Source organism: Podarcis melisellensis, assembly GCF_964234715.1.
Source record: "Podarcis melisellensis genome assembly, chromosome: 7".
NCBI classification, from domain to species: Eukaryota; Metazoa; Chordata; class Lepidosauria; order Squamata; family Lacertidae; genus Podarcis; species Podarcis melisellensis.
Genome location: NC_138539.1, coordinates 16,028,716 through 16,041,552, shown reverse-complemented (window position 1 = coordinate 16,041,552; position 12,837 = coordinate 16,028,716). Strand labels below are relative to the sequence as shown.

At 46.4% G+C, this 12,837-nt stretch overlaps 1 protein-coding gene across 3 annotated transcripts in view; it reads right to left on the bottom strand.

Annotated features, from left to right (window-relative positions):
- SAMD12 (sterile alpha motif domain containing 12) overlaps positions 1-12,837 on the bottom strand; it is a 201,730-nt gene that overhangs the window by 125,513 nt on the left and 63,380 nt on the right. For all 3 annotated transcript variants that reach the window (XM_081919074.1, XM_081919073.1, XM_081919072.1), the window contains exon 4: positions 1,532-1,672. In XM_081919074.1, coding sequence (XP_081775200.1) covers positions 1,532-1,672 — 141 coding nt within the window. The remainder of the gene's footprint in view (positions 1-1,531; positions 1,673-12,837) is intronic.

The window sequence follows — 12,837 nt, the reverse complement described above, 5'->3', positions numbered from 1 at the left end:
TCCAAAGTGCATGCTTCTGTCTTTACCAGCTGCTGTGGTACCGAAATGCTACATGGGCACAAACTTCCAAGTTCCTTCAGCCCTGTGACTGAAGATAATTTACTAATCAGACACCTCCTCGCCATACAGCTAGGAGCGTTTTCTTTGTGACATGTTTGGCGAGCCTCAGTTAGTGTAGAATAATTTACGGTGGCAGATGAAGATGGTGATGATGTATTATTTATGCCCTGCCCATCTGCCTGGGTTTCCCCAGGTACTGTGGGCAGCTCCCAACAGAATACAGTGGTACCTCTAGTTATGAACTTAATTCGTTGTGGAGGTCCGTTCTTAACCTGAAACTGTTCTTAACTAGAGGCGTGCTTTTGCTAATGGGGCATCTTGCTGGCCCTGCGATGCCAGCACACGATTTCCGTTCTCATCCTGGGGCAAAGTTCTCAACTCGAGGTAACTCTTCCAGGTTAGCGGAGTTTGTAACCTGAAGCGTTTGAAACCTGAGGCATTTGTAACTCGAGGTATCACTGTATTAAAAGCACAATATTAAAAACTTCCGTAACAGGGCTGCCTTCAGATGTCTTCTAAAAGTCAGATAGTTATTTATTTCCTTGACATCTGATGGGAGAACATTCCACAGGGCGGGCCCTCTGCCTGGTTCCCTGTAACCTCACTTCTCGCAGTGAGGGAACCGCCAGAAGACCCTTGGAGCTGGACCTCAGTGTCCAGGCTGAACAATGGGGGTGGAGACGCTCCTTCAGGTATACAGGGCCGAGGCCGTTTAGGGCTTTAAAGGTCAGCGCCAACACTATGAATTGTGCTCGGAAACGTACTGGGAGCTAATGTAGGTCTTTCAAGATCGGTGTTATATGGTCTCAGCGGCCGCTCCCAGTCACCAGTCTAGCTTTCGCATTCTGGATTAGTTGTAGTCTCCAGGTCACCTTCAAAGGTAGCCCCACGTAGAGCGCATTGCAGTAGTCCAAGCTGCTACACTTCACTCCAAACAGCCATTAGAAACAGCAGACCCCAAGTTCTCCTTCCTCTCTTACACACGCAAAGACCCAGAATAGTTAGACATATCACGGGAGAAGAGGGCCGAACTCAGCATCGCACTTAACACAGCACTGTTGCTGAAACCATCATTGCATGGTACATTTCCTGGGTTCTGCCAGTGGCAGCCAATGGTACAGAAATCAGGTGGGAAAAACAAGCGATACTGATGAACACAAGCAGGTGTGCCCTCCCAGTAAGGCCAATGTGCTTTCAGACATTGGTGGCGGGATTAGCAACACAGCTACCAGCATGCTGATGGACAATGGGTGTGGGTCGTGCTTTGAAAACGGGAAGAAAGGAATTGCTCTTATCAGAACGGACAGGCAACTCCTAATATGCATGTTGATCTATTCTTGTTTACCTTTCAGTGGTCCCTCTGGCCCCATGACACCTCTCCGTGCAACAGTCTGTGCAGGAGAACATCAAAGCAATCTCAAGTATGCGCTCATGCAACCGTTTCCCTCCTGTGGTCCTTTGCGTTTCCTACCTTGCGTGAGCAGCTGGAGGTTTCGGACTTCCTCGCGCACCTTGAGCTGGAGGACCTGCTGAAGAATGTGCTGCCGCAAGCTCTCCGGAGCAATCCCCATCCGCTCCAGCTTTTTGTCTGTCAGCCTGAGCAGCGCACGGCCTGTATCCAAAAAAAGAAGAGAGAGATTACCCAAGGATTTCCATTTAATGAATAAAAATTCTACATGCTGTAAATGTCCTTATTCTAGCAGATAAAACCCGCCTGCCTTGCTAATATCCCTCCCCTGTGAAACAATCTGATTCACAACAGGGCAGGCGCTGGGGTAGGGAAAAAAGGTGTGTGTTGGCTCAGCAAGTTAATTAGCTTCCACTTTGGAGATCTGGGTTCAGAGCCGGACTAGTACAGTCACCAGAAATGGGGTGGTGGGGAGGGGAAGCTTGCCTTAAATGCAATGCATACACTGGTAGAAGACTTGCTAGCCTATGGAGGTAAAAGGGGAGCCACAGGGAAAAGACTGCAGTTTAAGGGTGGAGGAGTACATGCGTTGAATGCAGAAGGTCTCAGGTTCCATCCCCGGTCTCTCCAGCTAAAGGAGGGGCGAGGAACCTGTGACCCGAAGCCCAATTTCTTGAGGTAGGAGGGAGTCCAGAGGGGGAGAATGGGGGAATAAAAGTGGGGTCGGGGAAGGCTAAAATGGATCGAGTGAGGAAGAGGAAGGAGGGAACACCTGTGGAAGTGGATAGGGTTATATTTCAGGCCAGAGTGACCTATACCCCGTCCCCAGAGAAGGGGGCACCAGAAAGGGAGGTGGAGGGAGAAGGGAGAAGGAGAGACACAGAGAGAAAAGGCAGGCAAGAGACAATTGGGGATGGCCCCCATCACATTTGGATCTGGCCCCCCACCCACCTCACCTATGGCACCAAGTGTAGGATGGGTAGGTGTGGCTTCTCCAAAATGGCCTGGTGGGCCAAGCAGAGAGGCCCAGCAGCCCGTCACATGGGCTGGAAGCCCCCCAGCCCTGCCCAACGAACAGGTTGTCTACAGGGGCCCAAGAGCGTGACCTGGTAGAAAGGCAGCTTTATTTATGTACTTCCTTTGTTGCCTTTCCTTTCAACCAAGGCTTTACCCCTCAAGGTGGTTAGCAACTCAAAGCAACAGAAAAGCCACGGAAGGACAATGGAACAAGTAGTTTATATTTCTGACTACAGTCTGAGACTCCTTGGCGTAGTGATAAAGAGGGATATCAAATCCAAACTCTTCTTCTTCTTCTTCTCCAGCTTGCCAATATCCTTCTTAAATTGTGCTGCCCAGAACTGGACACAGTACTTCAGGTGTGGTTTCACCAAAGCAGAACAGATAAGTACTATTACTTCTCTTGACCTGGACGTTATACCGTATTTTTCGCTCCACTGGACGCAGTTTTTCCCCTCCAAAAATTGAGGGGGAATGTGTGTGCATCCTATGGAGCGAATGCAGGCTTGTACCATAGCCGCACGCAACCCCTCCAGCAGGGAGAGGCCGCACGGGGCTATGGCTTCTTTAGCTCCACACAGCCTCTCTCAGCAGGGAGAGATTGCGCGGGGCTAAAGAGGAAGCCAAAACAGCCAGCGCGATCCATCCCGCTCGCTGCCTTGGCTTGTGCCATAGCCGCGCACAACCCCTCCGGCAGGGAGAGGTTGTGCGCAGCCTGTACGCTGCTCTTTGGGGCTGGGAAGATTTTTTTTATTGATTTCCCCATCTAAAAACTAGGTGCGCCCTATGGTCCGGTGCGCCCTATGGTACAAAAAATACGGTACTTCTGTTGATGCAGCCCGGAATAGCATTTGCTTTTTTTTGCTGCTGCATCGCACTGTTGACTCACGTTAAGCTTGTGGCCCAGAAGCTTAAGCAATTTACTGTCCTGATGGAAAATGTATTAGTCCTTTACAAGCCTTGGGTATAAATGACTGCCAAGTTTGTGGTTGTTGGACTTCAGTTTGTAAAAGCCCCAGCCAGTACAGCGATGGTGAGTGCTGTCGTCTTAACAACATCCTCATTCCGGCATTAGATAGTTACATCCTTGGAGCTGTGGCTCCACCATAATGATGAATGCAATGCTAAACCCTACCCAAGCATGTAATGGGCTAACTATTCATTTTAAACCCATTATTCTTTTACGGGGGGTGGGCAAGGTTGCAGGGAGGCCATCTGACACTGTCAAGAAAATTCTGGGTGGAGAAGGGGAAGAGTTAACATGAAATTGTACATCATGATTACTGGAAGCGGTTCAGTAAGTAATTTACTGTTCTGATGGGAAATGTATCGATCCTTTACAAGTCTTGGGTATAAAAGACTGTTAAGACAGTCCTGTTTTTCAGATGAACCTATTCAGGAGGACCTGAGGATTTTAATACGAGGAAATAGTCAGAACTTGAATTCCCAACTGAAGTATAAATTCAGGCACAAATAATATTAGGCTGTTTTGCAAATGCACTGCCGAACGGGAGACAAGCGTTTTTAGTGCTCTCAGGAAGGACGGAGCAGACCCGCAAAGCAAATTAAGCACAAATCTAAAACTTTAGCAAACAGACCCATAAATCTGCATTACTTGCTCTGTGCAGATTCACAAACGTTATTTCCCGGATGCTCTCTAACTCTTCCCTAAATACATCCACACACATATGCTATTTGTGTCTCAACAAGCCTTCGAAAAGCTTTATCCCAGTCCTGGATCCGAATTGATTTTATGCATGTGTTGCTGTTTAAAACTGTTTTTATATTCATAGTTTTTCAAAATGGTTTTCTTAATAGGGCACCATTGTTTTTAACTGTTTTTATACAGGCGACGACCGATTTGAGCAGGGGTTACGCTCCTGAACCCCCCCCCCGGCATGTCAACAAAACACACATATGCCCACTGTGCCCTGATACGCCCCATTCCATCCCCTTTTCTGGCCACTTCCAGGTTGTTGCGATACGCACATGCGCAGTCAAGCATCCATTGGAGACACATAAATCGGTCCCTGTCTGTACATGAAACTCATGCAATTGTTTTATATGTGTTATTGCGTAAATATCTTCGAGATGCCTCGCAGGAAAGCAATTCGTAAATGAAATAAACAATGCAATATAATATAATCTGGTATGTAATGTGTTAAGGATTCTCAAGTGCTTTTCTATACTCTTCCCCCAGCCTTCCCCTTTCCTGGCCGATCCTTCCTTCAAGTTTCACACACAGCTTGATTGAACAGCGCTGGTGCATTTATGGGATGCTCGTCAAATAAAGAGCCTGCAAAACCTCTTCTGTTTGAAATGGCTGGAGTGGAGCTGTCAGCATATTAGATTGTATCTGGCAGCAGCTGGATATACTGTCCATGTTAATGTGATATTACGCAGAAAGCTAGACACCAGTGCAACAGATAACCCCATTTATCTCATGGAATCATAGAATTGTAGAGTTGGAAGGGACTAAGACCCTTGTACCTACGGGACTGCCTCTCCCGGAATGCACCACGGAGGACCTTAAGGTCCATAAATAGCAACACCCTAGAGGTCCCAGGCCCTAAGGAAGTCAGATTAGCCTCAACCAGAGCCAGGGCCTTTTCAACACTGGCTCCAGCCTGGTGGAACGCTCTGTCTCATGAGACCAGGGCCCTGCAGGATCTGGTTTCTTTCCGCAGGCCCTGTAAGACAGAGTTGTTATGCCTGGCCTTCGGCTTGGAATCAATTTGATTCCCTCCCCCTCTTCTTTTTTCCTTTCTCTTCCTGTGATGGAACTCCTATTTGGGGACTTCCCTGGCTTTTTTCTGGCCCATGTAGGACCAGTCTGGATAGTTAGCCTTGGTGAAGACTTGACCCAAAAAAGTTTTGATTTGAGTTTCCATGAGGCTGTATTTTAATGTTTTAATGTTGTATTTTAATGTTGTTTTTAAGTTGTATTTCAATCAATTTGCTTTTATATCGGGTGTCAGCCACCCTGAGCCCAGTCTTGGCTGGGGAGGGCGGAGTATAAATAAATAAATAAATAATAATAGTTGTTGTTGTTGTTGTTGTTATTTCCAACCCCCTGCAATGAAACAAATCTCAACTAAAGCATCCACAACAGGTGGCCACCCAACCTCTGCTTAAAAATCTCCTGTGAAGGGGAAGTAGAGGAAGCATCTAGGACAGTGGTTCTCAACCTTGGGTCCCCAGATGCTTTTGGCCTACAACTCCCATGGTCCCTAGCTCACAGGACCAGTGGTCAGGGATGATGGGAGTTGTAGGCCAAAAACATCTGGGGACCCAAGGTTGAGAAATGCTGATCTAGGAACTTGCATGCCTCCCAGTATTGTTGGGTCTCAACTCAATCTGAGACATCCTGGTATAGGGCAGTATATAAATTCAATGAATGAATGAATGAATGAACTCTCCATCAATGCAAGCCAGCATGGTCAAGGATGAGGAATGATAGGGAGTTCTAGTCTAGCACATCTAGAAGGCTACAGGTTCCATCAGTCCTGTTTTCATTTAAAAAATCTATCGTCCAAACTCATATCGTAGCAAGGCTTCTGTAATTTTCAATTACTGTGATACTGACTATCTATCTGATGTTTAGAAGACATCTGAAGGCAGCCCTGTTTAGGGAAGTTTTTAATGTCCGATGTTTTAATGTATTTTTAATCTTTTGTTGGAAGCTGCCCAGAGTGGCTGGGGAAACCCAGCCAGATGGGTGGGGTATAAATATATCATCATCATCATCATCCTAAATCACAGAAATATCTATAACCTGGAGGAATGGGCAATCAGAACCACCATGCTCCTCTGTGACCTATGCAGTTGCATGAGGCAGGAGCCGCTCCAAAAGAGGTGTGCCACTCCCCCCCCCTGCCCCGCCCCCCCCCAGGAGAAAAGCATCTGATGTTATCTGGTCCAGATTGCTAGGTATCTCTGGTGTATATGGGAAGCCCTTGAATGAAGTGGCAATTATAGCATGCAAGGCCTGGGGCAGTATTTGCCAATTCCAGAGATTTCGGACTTCAACTTCTATCACACCCAGCCTATCAATTTTCAGTGTACCTTGGGAAAGGATTTTTATTCAAGTCACACTGGCCAACAAGTCCACTTTCACTCATTGCTTTTTACTGCTGTTTGTTCTGAAGTTGGTTCTGTTTTGCCTCTGTCTGCCATATAAACTTTGTCTCACTTGCTCAAGTCTTTCGCTCTGCCCATTAGCCATGCTGGCACCCTCTTGGCCCTGGTGGTACATTTCTAACTGAGCTTTGATTGTTAGCCAAGCCTTCTAGAGACACCTGACCATCTTCATTTCCCCTATCAAGTTCCTTTTAACCAGTCTCCTCAAATGTTACTGTGTTGTACTTTCCTGGAATTTCCCTGTCCTTCCTGTAGAATTTGCACCCAGAGATAACAGTGCCCCTGCTGGTTCTCTCCATTCCACTAGGTTTCTAATTTCCTAATTTCTAATTTGCCATTAGATTTATGCTCTCTTCAAAGGCTAAGTACTCCAGCTTGCCCATCTTGACTTGGAGACCTCCAGCAATGGCATACAGATGCCTAAATAAGATCTCTCCAAATGTCTCTGGCATGTGTGTTTTACGGTACAACACTCTGTGGATTTCTTAAAATTAAAATCGGTACAACACTTTGGCCTCTTTGCATTGCTATTTTCTGCTCCATCCCATTTTAGCTATCATCGCTTAGGGATGCTTTTATCCCGAACCAGATGCTCCTCAGTTTCTCCCTGAAATTAGCTTTCATGCGACTCTGGCACCCTTTTTTAAAAAATAAAAAATAAATCCCAATACTCTGGTTCCATCCTGGTTCAAGTGAAGCCAATGCCCTTTTGTACAGAGCCAACCTGTCCCCAAAATGTGCCTTTTCATTTATCACACACCCTGCCTGTCTTGCAAAGTGCTGTGAATGGAATGGGCAGCTTTTCAGAGAATGGTACCTTGAAGCTCCTTGCTTTCAACATCCTACTTAGCAACCTACATTTTGCTTCCAAGACCGCACAATGTTATTTCCTCGTGTCACTGGTGCTAAAATGCGCCACTCCTCAGCACCATCTACCAGTCTAGCTAGATGACGCATGACTATCTTTGCGCTAGGCATTCAAGTCAGCTGGTGGTCTGCACCCTCATTACAAAGCCAGGTATCTATGTCCCTAATGATCAAATTATCCACTACAAGGAAGCTTCTGTCCTACAAAGGAGTATCCTCAACCCAAAAGGGCATTTGTTTGTTCCCCCAGGAACGGGTTTCTTCTAATGGATGCTTTCCATCTTCCTCCGAGTGATGACCTCCTTCCTCAAGACTCTCAGTAAGAGTGACAGTGGAAAAGTTGTTAGGCTGAGAGTGGGACACAATTATTGCATCCCCAAATGTGTCCGACTCTCTCAGGTTCTCCACAACAGCTAACTTAGCCTCAAGGGAACAAACCTGTTCCTTGTTCGCCAGGAGCTCGTTCCACCAAGAACACGCAGGTGTCAGCAAGCACACAGTTGTGTATGTGATGTTCTGGATAGTCCCCACACACCGCTGCTGCCTTTCCACTCATGCACCTGTTATTGTGCTTATTGTAGCAATTTATTTTGGAGTTTGGGGTTGTTTGCATCAGAAGAAGGCAGCGTAGTCTGGCATGGCCCCTTTCCCCCCACTGCTGAATTCACATAGCTGCCTAACCTCACTTGTTACCACGACACTTTGTTACTGGGATTGAAGCGCTTCCATCAGCTGGTATTCTCACTCTCATTTGCAGAATTTAATGTTCAAGAAGCGGTGTGACCAGCAGGACAAATGCCCAGGGTCCCACATGGCAGAATGACCACGAGGGCACCCAAACAGGGCTGCAGGACTACATTTTGAAATCTGCATAGAAATGCCCATTGTCATCTAAAGAATATGATTATACACTTCTGTTTTACAGATAGGTAAAAAGGTATAGGACCCCTGGACGGTGAAGTCCAGTCAGAGGCGACTATGGGGTTGCGGTGCTCATCTTGCTTCAGGCCGAGGGAGCCGGTGTTTGTCCACAGACAGCTTCTCAGGTCATGTGGCCAGCATGACTAGACTGCTTCTGGCATGACAGAAACCAGAACGCATGGAAATGCCGTTTACCTTTCCGACACAGCGGTACCTATTTATCTACTTGCACTGGTGTGCTTTCGAGCTGCTAGGTTGGCAGGAGCTGGGACTGAGCAACGGGAGCTCACCCTGTCATGGGGACTTGAACCGCCGACCTTCCAATCGGCAAGCGCAAGAGGCTCAGTGATTTAGACCACCCCCTCCCATTATACAGATAAGACCTCCGAGGAACAATGGGTCAGCATGTTTGGCTGTTAACCAGAAGGTTGGTGGTCTGAGCCCACCCGGAGACGGCAGTGGGCAGGATTCCAGCTTCGCAGGGGGTTGGATTAGATTGACACCTGGGGTCCCTTCCAGCTCTGCAGTTCTAGGAGATGTGAGAGAGTGGAGTTAAGACCATTGCGTCCAGAATCTAAAATAACCTGGCTGCACCACAGCAGAACCTCAGAAAGCAATTTCTCCACAGGTCCTGCGTTTTCTTTTTTAATTTACTAAACAGAATTAAAAATACTAAATTGAGGTTGCCTGTTAATATTCATGAGGTTAAATAATTGATAGTAATAGAAATGGAAAATTAAAAGCAGCATTACTATAGGTTAAGAAGAAATGAAATCCGCTCAGCAGAGGAACAGCCCCCACCGCATATGATCCCATCAAATTTACTCCCTTCACATTCTCAAGCGCAGGTGCCTTGGAAAGCCACACTGCCATTATCTTAACAGTGGGGCTCCTTGATGGCCCCTCAGACAGGACCGCCATCCCCATTTAGCACTATCAACCACACTGCGGGCCTATTGTGAGTCAACAAGCGAGAAAAACTTCCACATGCTAGTTAAATGTAAGTAAGCTAACTCATCTGTTCATACTTCATTTGCATAAATATGGAAGATGCCAGGCCGCAGCTGGTAAATAGGACTTCAATCAGCCTGTGAATTTTATTAAAAAATATAAACGGCTTATTAAGTTTTCACAATTGTAATTACGAAGCCTTCTGCAAAGTTTCGACTCTGCATCAACAAAACAGCTTCCTGTCCTAGTCTCTGTTCACAAACACACATTAATCTACCCTAAGGCAGTTAGGTATTCTTAGGGGTGTTCAGAGATATTCTTAATTGCACATTGTTAATCCCGTATTATGTATAAACAATTTAAGGCAGCCTGTCAATGGTAATGAAATTAGAAAAATAATTAAATGGGCTTTTTGTGTGTGTATGGTGAACTTGCCAAATGGTTTGTGAAATTTGAAAGGAAGAAAAAAGAGAGGCAAGCCACAAATATGCAAAAACCCAATAATAATATGATGCAGAAGGTGGTTTATCCCAATGTGTTCCGAGCCAGAAATACTCTATTTTGGTACATACAATAAAACTGAAACACCAAAAGTGACATCTTTTTCATAAAAACCAATAATTTATGATATCTTAATTTGCTAAAACTTGTCATTAACGGAATGCAATAAGGGTACCTTTTAACACTCTGCAGGATCAAACAAATCTAAAACCATCGTGATTTAAACACTTCATGGTCTCTCTGAGGAACCACTAGAGTATCTGAGCTCCCCAACCTGATGCAAGGCTTTTGCTTCAGATTCAAAATGCTGTGATCCCCGCATTGCAGGGGGTTGGACTAAATGACCCTTTGGGTCCCTTCCAACTGTACAATTCTATGATTTGGTGAGTCTATGACACACGCCACGGGGTTAAATTCAGTTGCCTCCCTGAGGCACAAGCCTTGGATCGAGGATCTGGGCTGCCCAGACACCCTTCTCTTGGCCTCACTGATGTGGTCCAAAGGAAAGCAGAGCAATATGTTTGGCACCAGCTTAGCTGCAGAAGTTGCCGGAAGGAGGCGTTCAAGGCGCCATCCAACTGTCCTTAAGGACTCCATTTGTGTAGGATTTTCTCCTGAGCCTTTTCTTCTTCTGAAGATACCCCACAAGGCAGCAGAGGTTTAGAATCAGTGTTTTCCTTCTCCTGGATGGGCTACCTTCCCAAGCTGATGTGTCCCATCTGCCCAAGAGCTTGGGGAATACAGTGGTACCTCGGGTTAAGAACCTGACCATAAGACTCACCTAGTTTCTAGAGGGCACATGTATGCATCCCAGGCTCTGCTCAGCGCTCCCTTTCATGAGCCGCGTGGAGTGTGTGTGTGGCTCTTGGGGGCTTTTCCCTGAGGAGGGAGAAGGGCAGCCCATCTCCCTCCTCGGGGAAAAGCCCCCAAGTGCCGCACGCACACTCCGCATGGCTCTTTAAAGGGAGCGCGGCTCTTGGGGGCTTTTCTGGAAGGTGTGGGAAGGGACTGAGGGGCTAAGCCAGAAACTAGAACAGCAAGAGGGACCGCTGCGTAGCGATCCCTCTTGCTGTTCTAGCTTCTGTCTTAGCAGCGCAGCCTGCATTTGCTCCATAAGACGCACACACATTTCCCCTTACTTTTTAGGAGGGAAAAAGTGCGTCTTTTTAGGAGGGAAAAAGTGCTAATGGGGCCTCCCACTGCTGCCACACCGCAGCTGCGTGACTTCTGTTCTCATCCTGAAGCAAAGTTCTTAACCCGAGGTACTATTTCTGGGTTAGCAGAGTCTGTAACCTGAAGCGTCTGTAACCCGAGGTACCACTGTAACATCAAAACTAACCGAATGTCCCTGTGGTCTACAATTGTTGTTGTTTAGTCATTTAGTCGTGTCCGACTCTTCGTGACCCCACGGACCCGAGCACGCCAGGCACTCCTGTCTTCCACTGCCTCCTGCAGTTTGGTCAAACTCATGCTGGTAGCTTCGAGAACACTGTCCAACCATCTCGTCCTCTGGTGGTCTACAATAGGAGTCTACAATTGGCAGCCTGGGGGCCAAATCCATCCCTCTCCGAGAACTACCTGCTCATTACCAACCGAGGAGAACGTGATCATTTGGAGAAGAGGGCATATCAGACTGAGCAGAGTTCACCAGGGAGATGGAACTTTGGGTCATTGCCCTTCATCTCTTCTCCTATCTCCTCCTCAGTCCTTAAGGTCCTTAAGCAGAACCAGTCGCTGGTCAGGAGGTCTACAAAATATGTGTCTTTTCTAAGGACACATATTCAAAATCACTTAGCACTGACTAATTGCTCATTAGCACCGTTTTATCCAGCCTTTGGGGACATACAGTTCATGAATTATCAGCTTCCTCCGCGCTCTTTTTCATTCAAGTCTGTGTGTGAAGTTAAGTGAGGATCCTGCTCTGTGCTAATGACTGTAAGCACTGGAATTAGGGTGGGGCAGTTATTTTACTCCAGACTAGAAAAGGCTGCTTAGAAACAACTAACTAGAGCATGGGTAGGCAAAGTAAGGCCCAGGGCCTGGATCCGGCCCAATCGCCTTCTAAATCCGGCCTGCGGACAGTCCGGGAATCAGCATGTGTTTACATGAGTAGAATGTGTGCTTTTATTTAAAATGCATGTCTGGGTTATTTGTGGGGCATAGGGATTCGTTCACCCCCCAAAAAATATAGTCCGGCCCCCCACAAGGTCTGAGGGGTTTTCCTGTTGTTATTCTGTCTCTCACAGCTACAATAAACCTACCATTAAAATTATGGACTGGTCAATTCTTCGTCAGAGGGCAAACGGGCCAATTTAGCAGGGGATCAAATACTTTCCCCCCTCACTGTATATAAAAGTCAGATTGAGAGGGCTAAAACTGGGAGTTGCTCTTCTGTTTTAATTGGGCTTTTTCCTCTCAACCCCAGTGCTGCTGCTGTTGTTTTTAACAAAGTTTATTTGCATATAATATAGCTGAGGCCCAACACTGAGTTCTAGTACAAAGCACAAATGGATCTTTTATTCGTTTTACCGTGTAATGAAAACAGCCAATAAAGATTTCAAAGAAAGATGGCGGCCCCATTGATTTTCAGAATCCTCCTTCAGGGTCAGATGGAAAACCAGCCTTAAAGGGGGATCTTGAAAACAGGGGTCTCTTTTTATGCTGTCTCAAGCCAGCCATATGCATCCCAAAGAAGTCAGTGGATGTTTTTCAAAACAAAAAAATAGCAGCTCCAAATATATGATCACTGTTGATGTGTCACAACAACCGGCATGTGCCTATTGGTCAAATCACCATCTGAGGTGAAATCTTGGAATTCTCAAACATTGCAGTCTTGCTGCGTAAACACCTGCTTAAGAACATTTACGATTTTAATTAAGTTATTTTAAGGAGTGTTTGTACACTTTGTACCAGACACAGGTCGACAGTCATCGCACCTCTCTTCTTAATGCACATTAATCAGTCTCATCCTT